The sequence below is a fragment of the Sinocyclocheilus rhinocerous genome, unplaced genomic scaffold, assembly GCF_001515625.1.
Source record: "Sinocyclocheilus rhinocerous isolate Xijiao unplaced genomic scaffold, SAMN03320098_v1.1 scaffold8, whole genome shotgun sequence".
Classification (NCBI taxonomy): domain Eukaryota; kingdom Metazoa; phylum Chordata; class Actinopteri; order Cypriniformes; family Cyprinidae; genus Sinocyclocheilus; species Sinocyclocheilus rhinocerous.
The window spans coordinates 3185282-3212201 of record NW_015666800.1 but is presented as its reverse complement, the minus strand read 5'-3'; the positions used below and the strand labels follow the sequence as shown (position 1 = coordinate 3212201).

Genomic DNA, 26920 nt, shown 5'->3' with positions numbered 1-26920 from the left:
GCTGCTTCCCCTCTCACAAGAGTCACCTAAGAGGGGAATTCCCCCCATTTTCAAAAATGAAATTCAGGCCCTGAATAAATGTCTAAAAATCCTGATTGGAGTATCAATATAAATGATAAAAAGAAGGCTTTAAAAAGATCGGTATCGGCAGATACTGCTTTCTGTGATCGGTGATCGGCCTCAAAAACCCTGATCGGAGCACCCCTAATTGTAACCCAATTATAGTATTTATGCTTAGTCAAAGAGCTGTTTGTTGTAAGGATATTAGTATTTGCCATGTAATTGATCTGATTGCAGTAATCTAACGTCATTTATTTTTCTATTGGGATTTGGCTCCCAAAGCACCACATGGCAACACTGAAGATTTTGTAATTTGCTACTCTATTTTCACCATATACTGGGTTTGGCTTTAAAGTTGTGATGTTAGAGAAGTAGCAACAGATCTTTTCTTTCACATTGTCACATACAGCCGAGATAAATGGATTATCGAAAAAATAAAAAAATGTAGTGATCAAATCAAATTGACATTTTGATTAAAAAGAACATGGTTAAAAAAATTAAACATGTGCGTGGTTGAATTGTTCACAGTAAGACAATAAAAAAAAAACCCACAATAATAATAATAAAAAAAAAACAATACAAATTTCCATTTCTTGCCGACTTTAAAGAGTCGTCTCTCATCACGACAGTTTTGGATTATGTAAATGAAATGATTAACATATGAACTGGGAACTGAGTCATTAAAAGGAAGCTATTTAGCAGACATGTCATTTTAATTTGTCTACACTATCACAAAAGAAAAATGACCTTCCTTAATTGCATGCTATTTTAATTTGCTTTGTCTCTGCTCATGTTTCCAATCAGTTAAGGTTTGTTCTGCATTGTCAGGAAAAGCAGTGAAGGAGGCAGAGGCCAACCTGAGACGGCAGCGCCGGCTCTTTCGCTCTCAGGTTATGAAATACATTGTACCAGGGGCACGGGTGGTACGTGGTATCGACTGGAAGTGGAGGGACCAGGATGGCAATCCTGCAGGAGAGGGCACTGTGACTGGAGAGGCTCATAATGGTGAGGTCACTTTTGTGCTCTTGGTGTGTGCATCCAACCATTGATAGCTTGTATAGGACAGCACAATGTGTAATACTTATGCCGTAGCAGATTTCTGTACAACAGTGTTCAAGGCATCACTGCATCGGACCACTACATGAAAAGTTCTTTACTGGCCAATCGACAATGGAGTTCAGTGGTACTTCAATGTTTAAGGGAAACAAATTGTGAACATCAAGTGCATTTGCATGTTTTGAGGAGCTTTCTGCTGCAAATCCATCACAAGTGAGGGGGGAGATGGAGTTACCCATTACTGACATTCACACAGTAAAACAGAACAAAAGTTAAATCACATTGGACTTGTTTTCCCAGCATGCCTCAGAGGGACTGCTTTCAGATCAGCCCTTCTTATCAAAAAAATGCTTTTTGTAGTTAAAGAAAACAACCTATGGCCGGGTTGATCTGAAACCAATCTTTCTTCCTTTGTTTACTTATTGATGTGATGCTTTCCTCTTGCTTCTATTCTGCATGAATAAATAATTTTAAAAAATCTGTTTCACACTCTGAAGTTCAATGGTAAGTGTTAGATTACTACTTGCTCTCAGCAACTGTCACTCCATACATTTTTGTTTTTATTAGTTTGCTATTTTGAAGTGCAACCTTTATCCCTCCCCCCCAACTTAACAGGTAACATTTTTGATGTCCTACTCGTATTATCTTAAGCATCCACTCTGTTGCTATTGATTCTTTGGGCAGCCATGTTTCACTGTGTAAAACAGCATTTTTAATCTGTCTCCATGAGTCAAGTCAAGTGCATGTTGATTTCACAATTTGCAAGCTCCGAATGAACTCCATTGCAAGTGTATTTGACACTGACCAAAATGATTCTTCTGTTCTTTTTCTTAAGTGGCTTTGTAGCTTGGCATTTGCAAAATTCTGCTTTTTTTTTTTAATTTGTCATTTTCTGTGCTTCATGTTTCTACCTCACTGCTTCACCTGGACCAGAGTGATTTGGGCTTCTTCTTAGATGATTGCAAGTATACTGAATATGAATTGGAGAGATTTTGTTGAGATCTAAAAATCAAATTGACCTCATCCAATGATCTTGGTTTATTCTGTTATTTCTGGTCCAGTGTTGAGCACAAGCTGTTGTCTTTGACTTGCTGCTGTCTTTCTCTGCTCTCTTGCTGGGTCTCACCCGTTCATATCCCCCCTCCCTCCCCCACTTTTCAGGCTGGATTGATGTCACCTGGGATTCCGGTGGCTCAAACTCATATCGTATGGGTGCGGAAGGGAAGTTTGACCTCAAGCTTGCGCCAGGGTACGACCCTGAGTCAGCGCCGTCACCCAAACCTGTTTCATCCACTGTTGCAGGCACGCCGCAGTCCTGGAGCAGCCTGGTGAAAAATAACTGTCCAGACAAGGGTGGCTCATCCTCCACAGCGGGGGCCAGTTCCTCTAGCCGCAAGGGTAGTAGCAGTTCGGTGTGTAGCGTGGCCAGCAGCAGCGATATAAGCCTCAGCTCCACCCGAGTGGAGCGCAGAGTCGAAAGCCTGTTGGAGCAGGGAGTAAGCATCGGTGGAGGGCCTCCGGGGGCGGAGGGCCAAGAACCGATAGTTGTGCTTTCCACAGCCGAAGCCTCCAGCACCAGCACACTAACTGCAGACACAGGAAGTGAAAGTGGCGAACGTAAAACACCAGCACCCGATGGCACTTCAAGACAGTCGGCTGAGTCAATGGCCATCTCTATGGGAATCGTGAGTGTGAGCTCGCCAGACGTCAGCTCTGTTTCGGAGTCATCTAGTAAGGACGCTGCATCCCAGAGGCCCTTGTGCTCTGCTACCAGTGCACGGCTGTCCGTCAGCTCGCTTTTGGCAGCTGGAGCGCCCATGAGCTCCAGTGCCAGCGTTCCCAACTTGTCCTCTCGCGAGGCCAGCCTGATGGAGTCATTTGTTCGCAGAGTGCCCAACATGTCTCGTACCAATGCCACCAACAACATGAACCTGAGCCGAAGCAGCAGCGATAACAACACTAACACACTGGGACGCAATGTAATGAGTACTGCCAGTGAGTATTTTCAGCTCCCCATTTTTCTAACAGCCAATACCTGGTTTAGGTCAGTGGTTCTCAACCTTTTTGACTCCATAGACCTATATTGTCCACAACAACATTCTGAGTTTTGTTTTTCAGAACTGTTTTAATCGATGGGCATTTCTAGTTACTGCAAATTTCAAAGTAATCAAAATAGTCAAAATTAAAAGAATTCAGAGTTTTAGAAGCTGAATGATCTTCAGTGTTGAATTTCTTTTTAACCAATTAATTTACTCTCCCAGTAATTTGTCATTTACGGAATTTTTTATTTTTTTTGTAATTTGTTACTGAGGTTCTACCGAAATAAAATATTTTTGAACTAGGCATAACTAGTAAAAAGTATAAGATTTTATTAATTTACAAATCACACTTTTAAAATGATGCTACATTATATATTAATGTTTTTCTAGATAGTGGGAACCCTGACTCTTCTTCAAAGGAAAAAAGAGTTGTTGAGGGGCTTATTAAAATAATTTAAAAAAAAGTCTTACATTTATTTTAATGCTTGTTTTGTCTAAATTAAAATTATCTTGAGGCCCCCTAGAGGGCCTTGGCTCCCTGGTTGAGGAACACAGGTTTAGATATCTTTTAACCTTTGGCCTGTTTTGAATCACTGACTTAAGTGGAGGATTATTATATTCTTCATGCTGAAGATTTTCTCAGAAAAATTTTAGTTGGGTTAGAAGTGCACTCTGAAACATAAGTATAGAAGAGAAATAGTAGTATTTCTTGTCAGTTCCAACCATTTCTTTGCTATGCCTTAGACTAGATTTGCATTAAAATGTAATAAAATTTCATTTGCAAGCTTCTCTGGCCTTTTCAGGATGATTTATGAACCTTTTTTCTCATTATGCAACAGCAACCATTTTGTTGTAGGAGTACAGAGTTATATCGTGCTCTGGATTGTTTAACTGTTCTGAGAATATTAACATGACTTTTGCCATGATTTGCATATTGCAGCCATTTGAAGCATGTTTAGTTTGTAGAGCGAGCTTTCAGTTACCTGCTTATTTTGTTCTTTTTGGAGACTAATCACAGTTTTTTTATTTTATTTTGTTTGCAGCTTCTCCTCTCATGGGTGCGCAGAGCTTTCCTAACCTAACAACCACTGGTACCACCTCAACTGTCACAATGTCCACCTCCATAGTAACCAGCAGCAATAATGTAGCCACGGCAACTACTGGTTTGTCCGTCGGCCAGTTGCTCAGTAACACGCTGACGACCAGCCTGACCTCAACATCTAGTGAAAGTGACACAGGTCAGGAGGCTGAGTTTTCGCTCTATGGTAGGCCATGTTACATTTATTATTCACTCTCTCTTTTCCCTCATCCGCTGTTGTTGTAGTACATGCCCTTTTGTCAGCTGATTTTTTTTTTTGGCAAATTAATCTCTTAATTTGTTGTTTTTGCTTATTACTAAACTAATTCTCAGTCTTGTTCTCTGAATTCATCTCCTTGCATCTCCTTTTTTTTGCAATATGAAAGCTGATTATTTTCATTGATTTTCTTTCACTCAGACTTCCTGGACAGCTGTCGGGCCAATACATTGCTTGCCGAGTTAGATGATGAAGAGGACTTGCCAGAGCCAGATGATGACGATGATGAGAATGAGGACGACAATCAGGAGGAACAGGAGTATGAGGAAGTTTTGGTACGGTCCAGGGTCAACCTTGGTTACCACGTTCATATTCATAGGGTAAAACCTGTTGTAGTTTCAATAATAGTACAGTGGAAATCCTTTGTTTTTGATTTTCTTCGTGTTCTCCTTTCTGGGTTACCTGAAATTTGGCGGGGTTTTTGTATTTTTTTTTTACTTTGAATAGTGGTATATTTATTGGTTAGGAATGTATTTGTCGTTCCTGTTGTTTTTTTGTTATTAGTTTGCTCGTTTACTAGCATGGTTCCTCTGTGTAGCATGTTAGGTTAAATATGTGTTTCACATTTACAAGCAGTTGAGCATTATGTGTAAGAGAGCTATACAATTTTGCTTTTTCAATGGTGTCCTGAAAGGAGGAAGAGGAGTATGAAACCAAAGGGGGTCGGCGCAGGACCTGGGACGATGACTTTGTGCTGAAACGACAGTTTTCTGCTTTAGTACCTGCATTTGATCCTAGACCAGGACGGACTAATGTCCAGCAAACGACTGACCTGGAAATCCCTCCACCAGGTACTGTTGATGCTGTAGAAAGGGGATACATTCTTATCACTCTGTTGGCTGCAGTGTTGTTGTAGTATTCTTTTTTTTTTTTTTAAAGCATTAATAGTATTTATTAGTATGTTTTTCATTTATTTAGTTTTAGTGATTTTGTTACATGCTTTTGTCATTATTCTTTCTATTTAGCTTCAATTTATTTTTATTTTTATTTTAGTTTTAGTCATTTTAATAATTTAACATAAGCAAAAATGAGCAACATTACCTTGGCTGCAAACTGAAAAGTAAGTTTTCATTTTTGATTTAGATTTTATTTTATTTCAGCATTATTTAAATCAACAAATTTTAATATTTTTAGTTAACAGTGACACTGGTTTTCTGCTGAGCCAAGCACAGCAATCCATTGTGATTTTTACATTGCAAAATTCATGTTTAATGTGCTCACAGGTACACCTCGCTCAGAGGTACAGGAGGAGGTTGAGTGTACACCTTCACCCCGTCTGGCTCTCATCCTGAAAGTAGCTGGTCTAGGGACAACTCGAGAAGTAGAACTACCTCTCAACAACTTCAAGTCCACCATTTTCTACTATGTCCAAAAGCTTCTCCAGCTCTCATGCAATGGGGCTATTAAACCTGACAAGCTTAGACGCATCTGGGAACCTACATATACGTGAGTCAATCATTTGACAGTTGTTTTTCATATCAAAATGTTTCCATTTATGTAGTGTGGTCTCTTAGACATCTGTTTATAAACTTTTTTTTTTTTTTTTGTAGGATAATGTACAGAGAATTGAAGGACACTGACAAAGAAAGAGAGAGTGGAAAGATGGTAATGACAAGTTTTTAACGTCTCTGCTCCACACTATCTCTCTACCTATCTTCCTTTCATTCGCTCTCTTCGACTCATTAAAATCTTGGCTGTGATTTTTCTGTGGCTGTCCACAATGTGTAAATGCTCCTTCTCAGTAAACTGTCTGTCAGCCATCACTAACCTTAAAGCCAGGTGACTGTGAAATGACTCCCAGTGGTATCTATTGTTAAATGCACGGACCTCTCTAGTGGTTAAACCTACTGTAATGCATGTGTATTGCGTGAGACTTTACAATCAGGAAAGACCAACATTTGGTTCTTCCTGTTGTAGGGTTGCTGGTCTGTAGAGCATGTGGAACAGTACCTTGGCACAGATGAATTACCAAAGAATGACTTGATAACCTACATGCAGAAGAATGCAGACTCAACTTTCCTGCGCCGCTGGAAATTAACCGGCTCTAATAAAAGTATTAGGAAAAACAGAAATTGTTCGCAGCTCATTGCTGCATACAAGGTATAAAATGCCATCGGATGTGCATATATCTATACATGCCATCTTTATTTTCCCTTCTCTGTTTTTCAAGTATTTTTCTATTTCTTGCTTGACTGTCACTTGTGTAGCCACCTGTTAGACAGTTGTTGCTGTCCTTTTGTAAATTTTATTGCCTAAATGGGTGTAAATGTTGTACCATGAAAGTTTTTAGGTGTCATTGTGGACTTTGTTCTCTATTTGCTTTGATTTTTTGTTTTTTTGTTGTCGTCTTTGGCCATAAACTATATAATTTTGTAAGAATGCAGTAATTGCGTTGTTATAGGTCTGTTGTGATTGTTATAAAAGGGTTGGGAGGAAAAATTACAAGTAGTTTGTGTTAACAGTTCATATATGGTTTTGCAGGACTTCTGTGAGCATGGCTGCAGATCTTCAGGACTGAGTTCAGGAACGTTGTCCGCCACGCAGAGCTGTGACATTCTGAGTGCTGCACGCGAGCAGGCTCAGGCCAAGGCGGGCTCAGGACAGAGCGCCTGCAGCGTAGAGGACGTCCTGCAGCTCTTGCGCATCCTATTTACTATCGGAGGAGAACCCTCATCTGGCCGCACACTACAGGAAGGTAAGGAGTTTGTCCGCACAGCATCGTCTTCAATCAGTTATTTTCTCCATTAGTATGCATTCATAAGTCACATTTATTTGTGTAGATGTGGAAGAGCTGCAGTTCAATGCATCACCTGAGGAATTCACCAGCAAAAAAATTACAACCAAAATCCTGCAGCAGATCGAGGTAAATTGATGTGTTAATTATGCATGTTATATACATTGTAGATAAAATATCGTTCAAAAGTTTGGGGTCAGTAAGATTTTTGATGTTAGTTTGAAATAATTAATACTTTTATTCAGCAAGAATGCTTTAAATTTATCAAAAATGACAGTAAAGACGTGTAATATTACAAAATATTTCTGTGTTTTTGTGTTGTCTTTTAGGAGCCACTGGCCCTGGCTAGCGGGGCTCTCCCAGACTGGTGTGAACAGTTAACCAGCAAGTGTCCTTTCCTCATACCATTTGAAACCCGGCAGCTTTATTTTACCTGCACTGCATTTGGAGCCTCCAGGTCTGTGATTGTAGTATCGAAAGAGATTTTTACTTCATACAATATTCTAGAGTACTAAAATTGTGAAACAGTGATTTGAGAATTTGCATCTCTCTCTCTCTAGGGCAATTGTCTGGCTCCAGAACCGAAGAGAAGCCACTATGGAACGTTCCCGGCCATCCACCACAGTTCGCCGTGATGATCCTGGCGAGTTCCGTGTAGGTCGGCTCAAGCACGAGCGTGTCAAGGTGCCTCGCAGAGAGAGTATGATGGAGTGGGCTGAGAGTGTGATGCAGATACATGCTGACAGAAAGTCTGTACTGGAGGTAAACGTCACAACATAATGTTTGCAGAAAAATTGTGGGGTCTAAAAATCTGAGACTGCTAGTGAAAATGCTTTTGTTTTCACTACATATTATATTTTCATTGTACATATACATGTACAGTTTTACTGCATTTGGCATGTCTTTTTGTTTTAATGATAGCAACACTTGAGCTCCACAAGTGTATGTAAAACATGATGATCATTCAGCACAATACAAATAGCATCTTGTGCAACAGTGGAAGCAAAAACATACAAAGGAGTTTGATGATCAATGCCATTAATTTAATTTTTGCATAGAAAAGACTCCTAGAAATGATTTAGTAGTTTTTAAAAAAAGAAATTATTTAAATCCTGCAACTGTTTTTTTCCAGGTTGAAATGTGAAAATAAATCCAGGTTTTCAGTGTAGTCTCAAGCTTTTGCACCTCAGTGTATTGGCTAAGATATTTCTTCTGTTATTCCTGCTGTAAATATGACAATTTTGCTTCTATTTACTGAAATTGGGAGTGTTGATCGTTTAAACATAATTCATTTTGTAATTTCTGTAAGTTTCAAGTTTCTCATTCTGTATGTTTCTCAATAAAAATGTAGTTTTCTTTAAATTATATTAAATAATATTTTTATGTAATAACATAATTCATCCAGTGGCTCCCTATGGCCTCCTGGTTGAGAACCACTGCTCTACAGCAGTTAAAATCTGTTTCGGGCTGTTTGGTGAAGACTGATAATGATTGTTTTTTTGCACAGGTGGAGTTCCAGGGGGAGGAGGGCACTGGTCTTGGACCCACCCTGGAGTTCTATGCTCTCGTGGCTGCAGAGTTCCAGAGGACTTCCCTTGGTATCTGGCTCTGTGACGACGACTTCCCGGATGATGAGTCACGTCAAGTAAGTATTTGACTGTTTCACCTTAAGGCACTAGCCCAGATATGACGGATTGTTTTTAATTGGCTCTGATTAACCCTCTGGCGCGTTTTGTTGCATTTTTTCCTTATAACACTGAAAAGAACTTCAATTATTTGATCTTGATTTGATTTGGTCATTTTTTGATCGTACAAATAAGAACAATACATCATTCGAATCTGTAAAGGGTCTACTTTTATTTGTATATACTCATAATAACAATAAAGAAAAACAAAAAGGTTGCGTTTTCTGCCGTCTCGGTGTCCGTGAACTTCTTTCCAAAACTGGAAATAAAACTAAAATGAACCAAAACTCAGAATGCTTGACACACACATGAGAAATTTATCTATAGAAAGCTTGAAGTGCCAACTTTTAAATGAAGTAAGTCATGTTAAAAACAAATATTCTCTGATAAAGTAATCCGTATGAAACCAACGCGAGGTCCAGTTTTTCCCGTCTGAGCTCATTATCTGTAATTTGATCACGGCCACGCGCAGCTCGCGATATTCATACGGTAATCATCCACGTGAGACGCGTGAGCCTGTAAACGCCCACATCACCAAACAAAGCAAGAAGATTAATCAAGTTCATCTCAGATCATTTTCGTTTCTGGAAGAAGTTGCGCTGAGAGGAATAAGCTAGAATTTACCTCAGAAGAAGAACGCGATGCACGGATTGAGCAGCGGAGAAGATCATTTCTGACGAGTAAGTTATGTTTTATTACTTGCATTAGTTGGTTACTGTGTTATTGTGATGTAACTTGTACACATTTTACTAGTTAGACTTTTCCCAAACTATAATTCCTGATTAAATGTATGAAATCAAGTGAAACATTTTGATATAGGTTTCATTTCGTTGCTTCTAAATGTCTCGCGACGCCAGGATGTTTTTTTTAATGTTCTATAAAATATAAAACATAAGTATTTACACTGTAACACTATGAATGTTAGAGTCTAAAATGTTTAGACCAATCTTTACTGTGAAATAATGTTCATGAATATATGTAGATGGTTATAACATATAACAATAATAATTTAGTTTCTCAGACATGAAATGTTTTTGTGTTACATGCTTGTTTATGACTACAAAATCATGTTGTTGCTGTTTTTTTTTTGTTTTTTTTTAGGAGTTATGAGTGGCCAATATTAGTTATTGCTAATGCAATAATATAGTTAATAATAGTAATATAGTTGCTCCTGATATCAACATGCTAACAGATGTTTATTTTATTTTTTTTCTCGCGACGCCAGGATGTTTTTTTTAATGTTCTATAAAATATAAAACATAAGTATTTACACTGTAACACTATGAATGTTAGAGTCTAAAATGTTTAGACCAATCTTTACTGTGAAATAATGTTCATGAATATATGTAGATGGTTATAACATATAACAATAATAATTTAGTTTCTCAGACATGAAATGTTTTTGTGTTACATGCTTGTTTATGACTACAAAATCATGTTGTTGCTGGTTTTTTTTTGGTTTTTTTTAGGAGTTATGAGTGGCCAATATTAGTTATTGCTAATGCAGTAATATAGTTAATAATAGTAATATAGTTGCTCCTGATATCAACATGCTAACAGATGTTTATTTATTTATTTTTTTGGTGACCAGATACCTGGAAGACTTCACTTCAAACTGTTTTTCTCTGAGAGCACTGTACCAACATCAAAAACTGTTCTACTACACTGGGCTGATATTCTACACAAATATGGTAAAATGAGCTCCTTGACTACTGGTGATGGGGCTGGGTTTTTTTTCTTGAATGCATGGAAAGAAACTTCAAACACCTTGGAAATACCAGGTATGGTTTACTTGTTTCAACAGTTGAACAGGATTTGTTTCAGTAATAGCACAAAGGTGCATGACTGTTCAAGTCTCTGTGTTTAGATCAGTGTGCCCAATTATGTGTCTTTGACCTTCATATATATGTTGTGTATATTTTGAATATACTGTATTGTAAATAAAATACAAATAATCAAAACCCACGTTATTTTACTCTCCTCACATTCTTTCTTACCTGCCTCTCAGTCACAGTCACACTGATGGGCCATTAGGGGTGGGCCCTTTGTCTCTCAGGTGTGAATCACTAAATATTCATGGCCATTGTCACTCCCTTGCATACGGCCTTTCTAACACAAAACATGTCTTACAAAAGTTAGATCAATATATTGTTTTTTTGTGAATGAGTTGGCAGGATTATTTTCACATTATTTTATAGCAAAAACTCGAGTCTACCACATCCAGTTCTCAATCTTGTGGACAAATGTTCTGTATGTGTTTTATGGCCTTATTTCAGTGACTTAAAAATGTTATTCTTTCACTAACCACGTATAAATGTTGTTTTCTCAAAAACAGGGCTTGGCATTGAGTTCAATACTTTTTAGGCACAGGTTTGAATTGAACACCGAATTGCCTCGATACCATCGAGTATCGAAAAATGTCTTGTCGCTCTGTACCAAATTTCGATACTTATGGGGTTAATCTCATCATCGTCAGTGAGCCAATAAGCATACACCATGCTTTGTCTAATTCAGTGATTGGCTCTGGCGAGGCATCAAGGAAAACACATGTTTCATGACCATTCATGCACACTGTAGCATCATGCTACACAAGACAATTCATAAAATGTATACTATGCTTTTACTCAAAACTCACTTTAAACCACCATTGAGTGTTTGCAATAACTTCCGATTACCATCCTAATGTGTGTCTTGGCCATTTAATGTTGAAGAAACTTGTTATTTGTAGCATTTTATATCAAGCTAATTGCTACACCTGCTTAGCATTTCTCATGTAAACACACTGTATTGTTATTAAAATAGGCAGAATCTCATGAAAATCACATTCAAATCATATACTGTCATAATCGCGTGTTTATTAGCTTCATGTTTCAACCCTATAAATGTTTTTCTGGAAGTGTAATGCATGTTCATCATCGGACACAGGGTTATGAACGTGTAATATGAGGGACATATGAACAGCGAATGAGCTTCCTTTGAGTCAGAACAGCGATCGCGGAAGAGAAAACAGGCAGACAGCACTGGAAGCAGCTAAATGAATAGAAATGATGATTCTGTTTAAGCTATGCTTTGTAAAATGAAAACACACTAGGGACATTATTCCTGGGTACTTCATCAGTGAAGAGAGGTCTTGTCTGTCTCCTGAAAAAGTGGACATGCCAAATATATATATATTTTTTTTTTTTTTTTTTTTTTTTTTGAAGAACTGCTGAGTGATTTAAAGATCTTAAATATGCAGCAGTGAGCCTCACAGCACTGAAAACTATTTGATCTTTATTAAAACTATTTGCACTGATTTGTCGGTTACATTTTGTTCCTTTGTGCAGTGGCTCACGAGAGTCTTCGAGTGTAAAAACCTCAACAAACTAAAAAAAAAATGTTTTATGAGGTAATGTGTAATTCAAGTATTTTGAGGTAATGTAATCTTGTTAAAATGGATTTCATAAAATTGGTGTCAAATAAAGTATCGTTCAGGAACCGGTATCGATATCGAAAATTTTTGAATGATACCCAGCCCTACTCAAAAACACAAACCATGTACATTCATGTTGCCTACATATTATTGTAGCACAGTTTGTACTGAATACAGTGTAATCAGACTTTACCCATTTGTTTTCTTTAGACATATGTTTTTAAGATACTGAGAAAAAAAAAGCACAAATGTCAGGGCATGTCAAAACTTTTCCAGGGCCCCAAAACCCCTTCAGACCCCAGAGGGTTAATTAACTTTTTCCATTTTTTTATCAGGTGGATCTGGGCGGAGGCTTGAAACCACCAGGCTATTATGTGCAGCGTTCCTGCGGCCTTTTCCCTGCTCCCTTCCCTCAGGACAGTGATGAACTGGAGCGTATCACCAAGCTTTTCCTGTTCCTTGGCGTCTTTTTGGCCAAATGCATCCAGGACAACCGGCTCGTGGACCTGCCCATATCCCAGCCTTTCTTCAAACTGCTCTGTATGGGCGACATCAAAAGCAACATGAGTAAGCTACTTTATCAAACTCGTGTCGAGTCGGACTGCCACTTCTCTGAAATCCAGTCCGAAGCCTCCACCGAGGAGGGTCAGGACACATACTCAGTGGGTAGCTTTGATGAAGACTCCAAGTCCGAGTTCATCCTTGACCCACCCAAGCCCAAGCCACCAGCTTGGTATCATGGCATCTTGACCTGGGAGGACTTTGAACTGGTGAATCCTCACAGAGCACAGTTCCTGAAAGAGCTGAAGGCACTGTCTGTGAAGCGCAGGCAGATCCTGGGCAATAAGAGTCTGTCAGAGGATGAGAAGAACACACGGCTACAGGATCTCATGCTGAAGAACCCTATGGGCTCTGGCCCACCACTTAGTGTAGAAGATCTAGGGTGAGAGATAAATATCACTTTGTATATTAATCAAAGAAAATTAGGCAACAATTAATTTACAGTCTCCTTGTAATATGTTATGCAGTCTCCTTGTTATACATTTACTATTGTAATGACAGGTAATTATACATAATTACAAGCAAATAACCTAAACCAAACCTTAACCATACAGTAAATGCATGTTAATTAATATTACTCAGTACTTAATTGTGTAATTATACTGTAACAAGGACACATTTAAAAGCATAACCTAAAATTTGTTTGAGATGTTTCATGTTACTTCCTTGCTTTTTGCAGGGTATTTTATTTACCGACGTTACTCATCTAATGTTTTATTTTTGTTATTAGATTAAATTTCCAGTTCTGTCCGTCATCCAAAGTACACGGTTTCTCATCCGTAGACTTGAAGCCCAATGGAGAGGATGAGGTAAGTCCCATGTTGTCCTGACACGCCATCTAGTGTCCTGTGTGTACTGTTGTACAAAATCCTGATGATCCAGCCATTCAAAACAGTCTACCTCTCTATGAAACTGAAATCATTTTTTGTGGTTTTGATTATTTTGCGTATTTGTAGTTATGCCAATGCATTATTTATACCTGTATTGGTATAGCAGTGCTATCACCCTTAGAACCTCTGCTTCTTGCCATCTTGATCAAATTAAACTACTGTTCAAAAGTTGTGGGTCAGTAAGATAATTTCTTCTATTTACTTATTTATTTATAGCAAGGATGCATTAAATTAATCAAAAGTGACAGTAAAGACTTGTGCATTATGTAAAAATCTATATATATATTCATGTAAATCTGTTTTGTCCGGCATAAGATATGAATGCTAATAATTCTGCTGTCCTCTCATCAGATGGTCACCATGGAAAACGCAGAGGAGTACGTAGAGCTCATGTTTGACTTCTGCATGCACACAGGAATCCAGAAGCAAATGGAAGCCTTTAGAGGTATGACAGGATTGGCAGGCCTCAAATACTCTCATGCCCTGTACTTTCAATACGCTCGAGTTACACAGTTAAAGAACATGTAATTTGGCTGTTCAAGAGAGAGAAATTTCAGATATCAATTTATTATGAATGAGCTTTTTTTTTTACAACATTATTCTTTAGTTACAAATATGTTGCTAAATGTGAAATGTATAAAAAACACATACACACAAAAAATGCAATATGTTTGATCTTTTGTTCTAATGGCAGTCTGTATTTGATTTGCTACAGAGGGCTTTAACAGGGTGTTTCCTATGGAGAAGCTCAGCTCATTTAGTCATAAAGAGGTGCAGATGATCTTGTGTGGCAACCAGTCTCCATCCTGGACCGCTGAAGACATTGTTAACTACACAGAACCTAAACTTGGCTACACGCGGGACAGGTAGACACTACTGTTATTTCTCCATTTTATAATGGGATACTCTTGGGTAGGTCTGTGATTTAATATTTCTTGTTTGTTTTTTGTTTGCTTTTTTTATGTAAAAAAAAAAAAAAAAAAACTTGAAGATATGGAGCGAAATTTATAACATGCATGTAAATATATTGGTACTATAGTCATTAGCTAATGCAATATTGTAGTAGTAGTGTATTAATACATATACATATAATGGCTGAATAATATGCTACATGTAAACCTCTTTGAAATAAAGGTTTCATGTTCAGCTTTCTAAAATTGTCAAATATATTAAATAACTTGCTTGGCCACATTTCATACAGTATATATCATGCTGATGATTAAATTGTATTGCAGTCCTGGTTTCTTGCGCTTTGTTCGAGTGCTGTGTGGAATGTCATCGGATGAGAGGAAAGCCTTCCTCCAATTCACCACAGGCTGCTCGACCCTGCCCCCTGGTGGACTGGCCAACCTCCATCCACGTCTCACAATAGTCCGGAAGGTATGCAAGCATGCAATTTAATAAAATCTATAATGCTAAAACACAGCCAATTAAGATAACAACTAAGAGTCTCTTTTCATACCTGCTTTGGTCTTTTCTCCTCTAGGTTGATGCTACAGATGCCAGCTATCCTTCAGTCAACACTTGTGTGCACTACTTGAAGTTGCCGGAATATTCCTCCGAAGAGATCATGAGAGAGCGCCTCCTTGCTGCCACTATGGAGAAGGGCTTCCACCTCAACTGAGCATGCTCTCCCTACATCATTGACCCCAACACCCATGCTGGTGAAGCCTGTCGTGTTTTGTTGCAGAAAATAAACCTGTGCTCTGATGAAATCCTTTTTCCCTAAGCACCTCACATAAAACCCAAATAAACAGGAAAAACAGTCCCACCGCAGCTCCACTAGCTCCTGAAACCCATTAGGGTCTCCTCCTCCACTGACGGCTTCACAAGGCCTTTCCCAGGTCACTCTACCGCTTTAAGGGCTTGAGCCGCTGGCAGCCAGGGTAGTCTCTCCTCACCTACTGTGTTTACTGTCATTACTCCAGGTTCATTGTACATTTTGTCATAGATCATCTTTTTCAGACCCAGATATCACCATCTGCAGCGTCAGACCCTGGACACAAGCACACCTGCTTCTGTAGAGCTAACTATAGCGTGTTTGGGCATTTCCTTAACAGGTTTTAAGTTTTACTAGTGCCTGCATTGTTGAAATATTAGGATTTTTTTCTTTCTTTTGTTTTACTTAATCTGTCTGCATACAATCATGCACATGCTTTCCCTTTTTTGCTTCCGTTACTGTGTGAGTATGTTTTCAACTGTTCATTGCCCTGCTAAAGGATCAAAGTCCCTGAGTGCATTTGTGTAATTTTACAATAAAGCTATAGATACAGAAACACTGGTTCTGTGTGCAAGGCACATTTAAAGAAAAGAAAAAAGACAAAGCAAAAAGCAAGCTGTGCTTTCCCTTGTATTTTCTTTGTATATTATAAACATTTATTTAACTCAAGTTGCAGTTTGAATTAAACAAATATTTTCAAATGTGTATGCTCCAAAAATAATCATTAAAATGTTTGCAAAGTATCAACACTGTCTTGTTTGCTTTTTTCCTGCTGATGATGAACTGACAAATATTTCTGTTCCTGAATATGATTCACATTTTGTTGTCTTTAGTTCTGTTGTCTGTAGTTACTTTTTTTTAAGAGGAACATTTAGACATCGCATTGGGATTATTACAGATCACATCAAAAAAATGTTATAAACAATTTTATGGAAGACGAACCCTAAGTTTAGAGTAGTGAGAACCCTTTATTTATAACATTGGATCAGCTTTCAGCCATCTTGTCCAGGGCCAGTAGTGGTGCCAGTATCCGGTTCTTGTTTGTCTCCACAATGTGTCCATTCAGGATCATTTCATCAAGTATAATGTGCACTTTATCTAAATTGAACATGATCTGATTGTGCATTAAGGAATGAAACCCTCCTATAAATACACGTGTATCACTGAAGAAATAATCATAGCCAAGATTGGTCAATAATACTTAATGTGTAATTTCACTTACAAAAGGATACATCCAACTCACTCTGAAAGAAAAAAAAAAGGAAAACTGATAAATCAATTGTAAGTGAGCATAAAACATTTAATTTATGTCTTTACTCAGAAAGTTGTAATATTCCTTAATCAAAAGGAATCAGTACTCACCACACGACTGAAATACTTGTCTAACACCTCGACGAAGTTGTGCACAAGTTCATAGATTGAGAGTTCATTCTGTGTGAAAGAGGGCAGAGACCATAAATCAGATTTCAAAAACTACTCGGAAAAAATACTGATTCCCAATGATTATGCCAGTAATTAGAACATTTCCCCAGTAATATAGCTAACCTCATTTTCAGTGATGCCAACAACAACAAAAAGTGCTGCGTACTGTCGATAGACCAGTTTGTAGTCCTTATACTCCACAAATGAACACTGAGGAAGAAATAGAAAAAAAAAAGACATTCATCTGGAGTTCAGCAGCAGATTTTAATTCTGAACGGTCAAGTTTGAAGATTTTAACATTTTTAAATAAAACTCAACCACAGACTTGAAGTCTACAAGGTGGGAGTTACTTGTATGTGTCAATTATATGTGTAGATATACATAGATGTCTCGTACAGTAATGCTTGCATAATGTGTACACTGCTTGATGTTTCTGTTGTTTATCAATATATCTCCCCTGAGGGTCAGTAATATTTGCATGTCTGTTTAGTTGTCTATAGTCATAATATTTTGCACGGTAAACAATGGCTAGTGATACAAGTAGTGTGGTTAACCATTCATTTGAAAGTAAATGTGAAACGTGACTGACCTCTTCCTTCCTCCGAGCGAGGCATCCCCTGACCACGTCAGCTTCAAGAGCTGCTCTCTTCCCAAGCTCCACTTGTTCATAATACTTGGATAGGCGAGTCTGCCCCTGTTTGTTGACCATAAGTAGGAACTTGATCATAGTAATTCAGAAGAGTGGCCACCGCTAGAAAGAAGGAGAAATTACGTCATTATGTCAGCAAACAACTGGAAGGGTAAAAAAAAAAAATAGCGCACTTATTTGTAAACTGATTAATAACATTATTTTTGGTAAATAATAATTTTCACCAAAATATCACAGTTACCACCATTATTCTTACTACAGTAAAATTATTACTGCTAAGTGAATTTTTTGACAGAGCTGGTCATGTGACGTCAACATGGCAGCGTCCATGAGGGGGCGACCTGCTCCATGTTTTCATTTTCATTTGAATATTTCTCACAGTGGTTGTTAAATACTTTAATTATTTTTTATTTTTAAAGAGTTTGAAATATTTGAAATGAGCAAAAGACAAGTGTACCTTTAAATTATGAAAAGAAAAGGGGGAATTTTTTTTTTATCTGCCCTACTATATATATCGCTATTGTCAATGCCACATTTTTATATATAAAAAAATAGAAATTACGCCAATAGTAAATAAAATGATCACAGTTGTTATTTGTAAACTGATAAATGAAATACATACATTTCTTTATAACCAATAGTTTTCACCAAAATATCAGTTACCACAATTATTGTTACCACTGTAAAATTGTTAACGGTAGATTTTTTTTTCACCTTTGTGTACATCATTGGAATATTTTTTTCAAACGTGCTGTTAATTTTTGTAGGAAAAAATATTTGAAATAAACAAAACAGAGCACACCTTTAAATTATGAAAAGAAAAGAAGAAAATCTCATTATATCAGTTGAAGCTATTTTATATTTTATTTACGTCCGCACTACGTTATATATGTATATCTAATTTGCAAAGCCATATTTTAATATCGTCAGGTACAGAGCTCGTCATTGATCTGGTCATCATTGTACAGCGCCTGCGCAGTGTCCGCCCGTCAGTCTGTATTCGGATGACTCGAGACAGCGCAGGGTTGGGTGAACGCGTCCCATCATGCAGCGCGCGCGCCAGTCCTCCCTCACTCACACACCCCCGCAGTAGGAGACTCACATCCAGGGATTGGACTAATGGCGGCCGGCAAATCCGTGCGCTGACACAAAATCCACAACAGCCGCTCGGGTGCCAGCCTATTTCGTGGGGGGGCAGGGCGACGTCGCATCGCTACACGAACGGTAAAGAAGGGAGGGCTGAGGGGAAACAATCGGCGACTTCTAGCAGGACTTTCCTATTTTTAAACATGGATGAACAGCCCGGCGGAGGAGGAGAAGGAATGGCCGCCCAGAGACAGCAGCAGCAGCCCGCACCGCAGCAGGGCAACAACAGCATTAATCCCCAGATCGCCTGCTCTGGAGGAGCGCCTATGGTTCAGCAACAGCAAGACGAGATGCCCAGGCCCCAGCAGTACACTATCCCGGGGATTTTACACTACATCCAGCACGAATGGGCCCGTTTCGAGATGGAAAGGGCGCACTGGGAAGTGGAGAGGGCCGAGCTCCAGGTACAGACCCGTGGATTTGCTGACACACTAGTTAGAAACCCCAAGTCGGGACATTGATCGCCATCAGATCGGCTGCTTTAATTGAAGACTTAACGTTGATTTACTAAGCAATTTACTACAGATCTCGCGAGCTTCCTGTCCGCCCCATTTATGCTAAACTTACACCCTTTCATTATAATAAACGAATCTGTCTGCACTCCAAGTATGCGTGGCATGACATTTAGTAATGCTTACATTTTAAAACCGCGATCTAGTGCGTTGCGTCGCTCGTAGTTGTGGATGGGCTGAGCTGAGTTAAGCTAAGCTAATATGACATCGCTGTATTAACGATATTACGCGACACTCGGTACGATCGAGTCAGATTGTCTTACCCTCGAGCACAGGAGCAGATCTAATTGTCGTTGTTGCGGATTAATCGTGTCACGAGAAGGCATCTGTCAATGAAAGCCAGCAGACTTTGTCAACTATTCTCTTTTTCTGCCATTTTGTTTTGGTCAATATGGCGTCCGTATGGGTCGCTTCTTTTATTGATCCTTCCTACTAGCGCTCACTTTCACACCCCACTGTAAATGTACAGTGTTTTTGTGACGCACTATATCCGTTCTTTTAAAGCGATAAAAAGTAAACGAAGCCGTTTCTTTCTGATTAACGTTAACCTGAGAGTTCACTGGAAAAAGATGTTAGGCAGAATGACAGCGACAGTCACCATTCACGTTCATTCTGTGGGAAGAGATGCAATGCAAATGAATGGAGACCGAGACTGCGAGTTGCTAACATTTTGACCAACATCTTAATTTATACTTCACATAAGAAAGTTATACAGGCTGGGAACAGCATGAGGGCGAGTAAGTGATGACTTAATGTTCAGTTTTGGGTGAAATATCCCTTCAAGAGTGTTGTGAGTAGATAGTCTCGCTAGTTTTGTTCCCCTTCTGATTAGCATGTTTCTGATTAATCATTCACCTTATTTAAATAGCTGAATGTATCAGCAAATATATTTCACCATCATATTTATTTATTCACCCTGATGTCTTTACCAAACCAGTATGACTGACTTTATGTGCGACACAAAAACCATTTGACCAGTTTTGTGTATCCAGGTTGTTTTGACAGCCATACCTTTTAACAGCTGCAATAACTTGTTCTTTAAGGAATAGTGTACTCAAAGATGAAAATTGTCATCCTCATGTGTTTCCAAACCTGTATGACCGACATACGTACTTCTGTGGGACATAAAAGAAGAAATTTCGAAAAATATCTCCACATGACAAACAGACAGCTGCTTAGTTTACATTTTTATTTTGTGTGAGCTGTGTTTTATACATTGCAACACTACTGTTTTTGGGTAAACTATTACTTGAAGTTTTATGTTACCTGTATTAATGGGTGTAGCTGTCATATTTTTAAAGCCTACTAGAGCTGAGAGTGGCAGCTTAGCTTTTGTGAATGAGGAAAGGAGCTGGAAGGCCTGGGGCAGGACGTTGCATTATGTAAACAGCCAGTCTTCCCTTAGGAGGCCGAGGTGTTTTCACCACCCCTGTACAGACTTGTTCAGTGACATACTTTCAGGATGACTCCCAGCTCAAACTTAATGGGCACTTTTCATTATTCAGAGGAAGTCGGCTTGTACTCTCCCACACTCGTACCATCCAGGTTTTCTCAGAAAAAGGGTTGGTCTTGTTTATCTGCTCCGCATTCCATGTTTCAGATGTTCACTTGCCACCTAATCATCAGATGCACACTGAACAACATACCACAAACAAATTAATTCTAAAAGTTAAACCACATTGAATCATGAATCGTTATTAAATATGAATGTTTTGATTCTCCAGCCTTACATGCAGATGTTTGTGTCCATTATCGGGAGCTCTTCCATGCATTTAGCATCTTGTGTATGTGTAGGAGACATAGCTAATGTTATCGTAATGGGATAGTTGTTCAGTTCTGCTTTGACAATGTCTGGCTCTAATTGATGTGAAACTGTTCTTGTCAGTTTGTTGGGCCTAGTAGGCATAGCTGCTAGCAGAGATGTCCTTAGCAGTCACATGGGGAAAGGGCCTGATTTGTGTTATCTGGGTTAGCTCAGGGTTTGTAGGTCATGGTAGCACCATCTTCAGAGTCATGGCTCTCCAGCCATTAGAGATTGTCAAGTGCAGGTTTTATATTTGTCACATTGTAACTTTCATGAATGTCTATAAATCTCTGCCATCATCTCCTTCATATGTTAACATCTGACAAGTTCTAACTGAAATCAAAATGATTGCCAAACAATTCACAGTCACACTTACTCAGTCACAGGTATTCAACAGCGTTTTTAGCTTCTATTCAGCAGTTTAATAAAGTAGTGCTATTTTAGTAATATTTACATATCCTTTTTGTATTTATTACCATTTTGAATTGCCTTTTATTTTATATTTTCAGTTTTCATTTTAGTTTATTTTTGTTTGTTTTGTTATTTTTGTAGTTTTGTGTTTTTTTTCTATTTAGCTTTATTTTTACTTCAGTTTTAGTTGTAATTTTAGTACTTCAGTTTAAACTTATTTTATTTCAGGTAGGTGGCAACATTTCTTTTGTTGAAGTTTTTAAATAACGGTTTCCATGTAATATTTATATTTTATTTTTATTTCCTTATTGGAATGAACAAAAATATTTTTAATAGTTGTACTTTCAGTTTTAGTTAGCAATAACAGCACTGGAATTAGGGATGTAACGATTACCGGTTTGACGATAAATCATGATAAAATTCCCGACGGTTAGTATTACGTTTCATATTTTAATTATCATTAAAACCGTATTAGATTTCCGCGATTTGAACAAATCTTGATAAATAACTACTGTCCAGCATAAAGCACAGTTTTAAGTAACAGTCTCAGGTGCGCACAGCAGCAGAGTAGTTTCGTTTTGAGTGAAAACAGGGCGGAAAAGCTGGGAGGTTTTAAAAGAGTGCTAAGGGAATTATACAAACGAATATATGATTGAATTAATTATATGAATGTACCTCTGAAGGTTCTAACTGTCTTCAGAAACGATTCTGTGGCATTTTGTAGCTAATTACGGTCTTATAGGTGCATCTCAATAAATTAGAATGTCGTGGAAAAGTTCATTTATTTCAGTAATTCAACTCAAATTGTGAAACTTGTGTATTAAATAAATTCAATGCACACAGATTGAAGTAGTTTAAGTCTTTGGTTCTTTTAATTGTGATGATTTTGGTTCACATTTAACAAAAACCCACCAATTCACTATCTCAACTAATTAGAATATGGTGACATGCCAATTAGCTAATCAACTCAAAACACCTGCAGAGGTTTCCTGAGCCTTCAAAATGGTCTCTCAGTTTGGTTCACTAGGCTACACAATCATGGGGAAGACTGCTGATCTGACAGTTGTCCAGAAGACAATCATTGACACCCTTCACAAGGAGGGTAAGCCACAAACATTCATTGCCAAAGAAGCTGGCTGTTCACAGAGTGCTGTATCCAAGCATGTTAACAGAAAGTTGAGTGGAAGGAAAAGGTGTGGAAGAAAAAGATGCACAACCAACCGAGAGAACCGCAGCCTTATGAGGATTGTCAAGCAAAATCGATTCAAGAATTTGAGTGAACTTCACAAGGAATGGACTGAGGCTGGGGTCAAGGCATCAAGAGCCACCACACACAGACGTGTCAAGGAATTTGGCTACAGTTGTCGTATTCCTCTTGTTAAGCCACTCCTGAACCACAGACAACGTCAGAGGCGTCTTACCTGGGCTAAGGAGAAGAAGAACTGGACTGTTGCCCAGTGGTCCAAAGTCCTTTTTTCAGATGAGAGCAAGTTTTGTATTTCATTTGGAAACCAAGGTCCTAGAGTCTGGAGGAAGGGTGGAGAAGCTCATAGCCCAAGTTGCTTGAAGTCCAGTGTTAAGTTTCCACAGTCTGTGATGATTTGGGGTGCAATGTCATCTGCTGGTGTTGGTCCATTGTGTTTTTTGAAAACCAACGTCACTGCACCCGTTTACCAAGAAATTTTGGAGCACTTCATGCTTCTTTCTGCTGACCAGCTTTTTGAAGATGTTGATTTCATTTTCCAGCAGGATTTGGCATCTGCCCACACTGCCAAAAGCACCAAATGTTGGTTAAATGACCATGGTGTTGGTGTGCTTGACTGGCCAGCAAACTCACCAGACCTGAACCCCATAGATAATCTATGGGGTATTGTCAAGAGGAAAATGAGAAACAAGAGACCAAAAAATGCAGATGAGCTGAAGGCCACTGTCAAAGAAACCTGGGCTTCCATTCCACCTCAGCAGTGCCACAAACTGATCACCTCCATGTCACGCCGAATTGAGGCAGTAATTAAAGCAGAAGGAGACCCTACCAAGTTATTGAGTACATGTACAGTAAATGAACGTACTTTCCAGAAGGCCAACAATTCACTAAAAATGTTTTTTTTTATTGGTCTTATGAAGTATTCTAATTTGTTGAGATAGTGAATTGGTGGGTTTTTGTTAAATGTGAGCCAAAATCATCACAATTAAAAGAACCAAAGACTTAAACTACATCAGTCTGTGTGCATTGAATTTATTTAATACACGAGTTTCACAATTTGAGTTGAATTACTGAAATAAATGAACTTTTCCACAACATTCTAATTTATTGAGATGCACCTGTATGTCCATACGTGGACATTGTTAAATAATCTAGAGTTTGAAAAGATTATTTTAAGAGAGTTTAGGAAAGCCCATTTGGTCTCAAGTACCCATAGCTGAAGAAACTTATATGCTAAAGAGGATCCGACAGACTACACCTCTAAGCATTTTCAATGCATTTTGGAGGAGGAGGAGGAGGAGGAGGAGGAGGAGGAATGGCCGCCCAGAGACAGCAGCAGCCCGCACCGCAGCAGGGCAACAGCAGCATTAATCCCCAGATCGCCAGCGCTGGAGGAGCGCATATGGTTCAGCAACAGCAAGACGAGATGCCCAGGCCCCAGCAGTACACTATCCCGGGGATTTTACACTACATCCAGCACGAATGGGCCCGTTTCGAGATGGAAAGGGCGCATTGGGAAGTGGAGAGGGCCGAACTCCAGGTACAGACCCGTGGGTTTGCTGACACACTAGTTAGAAACCCCAAATCGAGACATTGATCGCCATCAGATCGGCTGCTTTAATTGAAGACATTACGTTGATTTACTAAGCAATTTACTACAGATCTCGTTAGCTTCCTGTCCGCCCCATTTATGCTAAACTTAAACCCTTCCATTATAGTAAACGAATCTGTCTGCACTCCAAGTATGCGTGACATGACATTTAGTATGCTTATATTTTAATACAGCGATCTAGTGCGTCGCGTCGCTCCCTCGCTCGTAAGTGTGGATGGGCTGAGCTAAGCTAAGATAACATGACATCGCTGTATTAACGATATTACGCCACACTCGGTACGATCGAGTCAGATTATCTTACCCGCGAGCACCGGAGCAGATCTAATAGTCGTTGTTGCGGATTTATCGTGTCACGAGAAGACATCTGTCAACGAAAGCCTGCAGACTTTGTCAACTATTCTCTTGTTCTGCCATTTTGTTTTGGTCAATATGGCGTCCGTATGGGTCGCTTCTTTTATTGATCCATCCTACTAGCGCTCACTTTCACACCCCGCTGTAATGTACAGTATTTTTTATGACACACTATATCCGTTGTTTTAAAACAATAAAAAGTAAATGAAGCCGTGCGTTGACTGAATAGTCCTCACAAAAATGAGATGCTAGGAAGAATGACAGCGACAGTCACCATTCACGTTCATTGTAAGGAAAAAGATGCAATGGAAGTGAATGGAGACCGAGACTGCGAGTTGCTAACATTCTGACTAACATCATTTATTTTTCATATAAGAAAGTCATACAGGTTTGGAATAGTATGAGGGTGAGCAAATGATGACATAATGTTCCATTTTGGATGAACTATCTCTTTAAGTGTGCTGTGAGGAGATAGTCTTTCTAGTTTTGCTCCTCATTTGATTAGCATATTTCTGATGAATCATTCATGTTATTTAGATAGCTGAATGTATTAGCAAATATATCTCAACATCATATTTATTTACTCACCCTGATGTTTTTTCCAAACATGAATATCTTTGTGCAACACAAAAACAGAAACACACAAATACCATTTGACCAGTTTTGTGTATGCAAGTTGTTTTGACAGCCATACCTTTACCAGCTGCAATAACTTAAAGGTCTTAAAGGCATAGTTTACACAAAAATGAAAATTGTCACCCTCATGTCTTTCCAAACCTATATGAATGATGTACTTTCTTCTGTGAGACATAGACATTACAAACAGAAAGCTGCTTAGTTTAAAATTTAATTTCGCGTGAGCTGTTTTATACATCGCAACACTACTGACAATAGACGGCAGAGGTTTTGCCGCAAAATTTGCTGAAATTTAACTAATTTGACCACACCTTAAGTCATACAGGTTGGGAACGATGTGAGGGTCAGTAAATGATGACAGAAATGTCATTTTTGGGTGAACCATTTTATGTGTTATTTTTGGCTGAACTGTTACCTTAAGTGTGTTATGACAGCTGAATCTCCCTGCCACCCGTATTAATGGGTGTAGCTGTCATATTTTTAAAGCCTACTAGAGCTGAGAGTGGCAGCTTAGCTTTTGTGAATGAGGAAAGGAGCTGGAAGGCCTGGGGCAGGACGTTGCATTATGTAAACAGCCAGTCTTCCCTTAGGAGGCCGAGGTGTTTTCACCACCCCTGTACAGACTTGTTCAGTGACATACTTTCAGGATGACTCCCAGCTCAAACTTAATGGGCACTTTTCATTATTCAGAGGAAGTCGGCTTGTACTCTCCCACACTCGTACCATCCAGGTTTTCTCAGAAAAAGGGTTGGTCTTGTTTATCTGCTCCGCATTCCATGTTTCAGATGTTCACTTGCCACCTAATCATCAGACGCACACTGAACAACATACCACAAACAAATTAATTCTAAAAGTTAAACCACATTGAATCATGAATCGTTATTAAATATGAATGTTTTGATTCTCCAGCCTTACATGCAGATGTTTGTGTCCATTATCGGGAGCTCTTCCATGCATTTAGCATCTTGTGTATGTGTAGGAGACATAGCTAATGTTATCGTAATGGGATAGTTGTTCAGTTCTGCTTTGACAATGTCTGGCTCTAATTGATGTGAAACTGTTCTTGTCAGTTTGTTGGGCCTAGTAGGCATAGCTGCTAGCAGAGATGTCCTGAGCAGTCACATGGGGAAAGGGCCTGATTTGTGTTATCTGGGTTAGCTCAGGGTTTGTAGGTCATGGTAGCACCATCTTCAGAGTCATGGCTCTCCAGCCATTAGAGATTGTCAAGTGCAGGTTTTATATTTGTCACATTGTGACTTTCATGAATGTCTATAAATCTCTGCCATCATCTCCTTCATATGTTAACATCTGACAAGTTCTAACTGAAATCAAAATGATTGCCAAACAATTCACAGTCACACTTACTCAGTCACAGGTATTCAACAGCGTTTTTAGCTTCTATTCAGCAGTTTAATAAAGTAGTGCTATTTTAGTAATATTTACATATCCTTTTTGTATTTATTACCATTTTGAATTGCCTTTTATTTTATATTTTCAGTTTTCATTTTAGTTTATTTTTGTTTGTTTTGTTATTTTTGTAGTTTTGTGTTTTTTTTCTATTTAGCTTTATTTTTACTTCAGTAATTTTAGTAATTTTAGTACTTCAGTTTAAACTTATTTTATTTCAGGAAGGTGGCAACATTTCTTTTGTTAAATAACGG

General features: G+C 38.6%; 3 protein-coding genes across 11 annotated transcripts in view; 2 read left to right on the top strand and 1 right to left on the bottom strand.

Moving 5' to 3' along the window:
* The window catches only part of LOC107733112 (E3 ubiquitin-protein ligase HECTD1-like), a 32232-nt gene extending 16134 nt beyond the window's left edge, over nucleotides 1-16098 (top strand). For 2 of the 6 annotated variants that reach the window (XM_016544604.1, XM_016544605.1), the window contains 19 exons: nucleotides 865-1065; nucleotides 2278-3111; nucleotides 4199-4420; nucleotides 4652-4830; nucleotides 5145-5301; nucleotides 5734-5956; nucleotides 6061-6115; nucleotides 6428-6610; nucleotides 6992-7205; nucleotides 7291-7373; nucleotides 7574-7701; nucleotides 7805-8006; nucleotides 8752-8889; nucleotides 12677-13284; nucleotides 13633-13711; nucleotides 14144-14237; nucleotides 14508-14658; nucleotides 15028-15172; nucleotides 15279-16098. In XM_016544604.1, the coding sequence (XP_016400090.1) occupies nucleotides 865-1065; nucleotides 2278-3111; nucleotides 4199-4420; nucleotides 4652-4830; nucleotides 5145-5301; nucleotides 5734-5956; nucleotides 6061-6115; nucleotides 6428-6610; nucleotides 6992-7205; nucleotides 7291-7373; nucleotides 7574-7701; nucleotides 7805-8006; nucleotides 8752-8889; nucleotides 12677-13284; nucleotides 13633-13711; nucleotides 14144-14237; nucleotides 14508-14658; nucleotides 15028-15172; nucleotides 15279-15416 (4034 nt within the window). In that variant the 3' untranslated portion in view covers nucleotides 15417-16098. The remainder of the gene's footprint in view (nucleotides 1-864; nucleotides 1066-2277; nucleotides 3112-4198; nucleotides 4421-4651; nucleotides 4831-5144; nucleotides 5302-5733; nucleotides 5957-6060; nucleotides 6116-6427; nucleotides 6611-6991; nucleotides 7206-7290; nucleotides 7374-7573; nucleotides 7702-7804; nucleotides 8007-8751; nucleotides 8890-12676; nucleotides 13285-13632; nucleotides 13712-14143; nucleotides 14238-14507; nucleotides 14659-15027; nucleotides 15173-15278) is intronic. The other 4 variants (XM_016544606.1, XM_016544608.1, XM_016544607.1 and 1 more) reach the window with 4 other exon arrangements.
* LOC107733114 (AP-4 complex subunit sigma-1-like) lies at nucleotides 15917-24789 on the bottom strand. Of its 4 annotated transcripts, none has more exons than XM_016544611.1 (6): nucleotides 24574-24789; nucleotides 17524-17685; nucleotides 17058-17144; nucleotides 16875-16943; nucleotides 16745-16756; nucleotides 15917-16626 (listed from the first exon to the last, which is right to left on the bottom strand). In XM_016544611.1, the coding sequence occupies exons 2-6, from the start codon at nucleotides 17659-17661 to the stop codon at nucleotides 16498-16500; spliced, it is 435 nt and encodes a 144-aa protein (XP_016400097.1). In that variant the 5' UTR covers nucleotides 17662-17685; nucleotides 24574-24789; the 3' UTR covers nucleotides 15917-16497. The 4 variants fall into 4 exon arrangements, with proteins under 4 accessions (XP_016400097.1, XP_016400098.1, XP_016400099.1 ...); XM_016544612.1 differs by having other exon boundaries at nucleotides 17524-17686; nucleotides 24589-24789; XM_016544613.1 differs by lacking the exon at nucleotides 24574-24789 and adding an exon at nucleotides 19505-19714 and having other exon boundaries at nucleotides 17524-17682.
* Nucleotides 18548-26920, top strand: part of LOC107733098 (striatin-3-like) — a 34981-nt gene continuing 26608 nt past the window's right edge. The window contains exon 1 of the mRNA XM_016544587.1: nucleotides 18548-19133. Within this exon, the coding sequence (XP_016400073.1) occupies nucleotides 18588-19133 (546 nt within the window). The 5' untranslated portion in view covers nucleotides 18548-18587. The remainder of the gene's footprint in view (nucleotides 19134-26920) is intronic.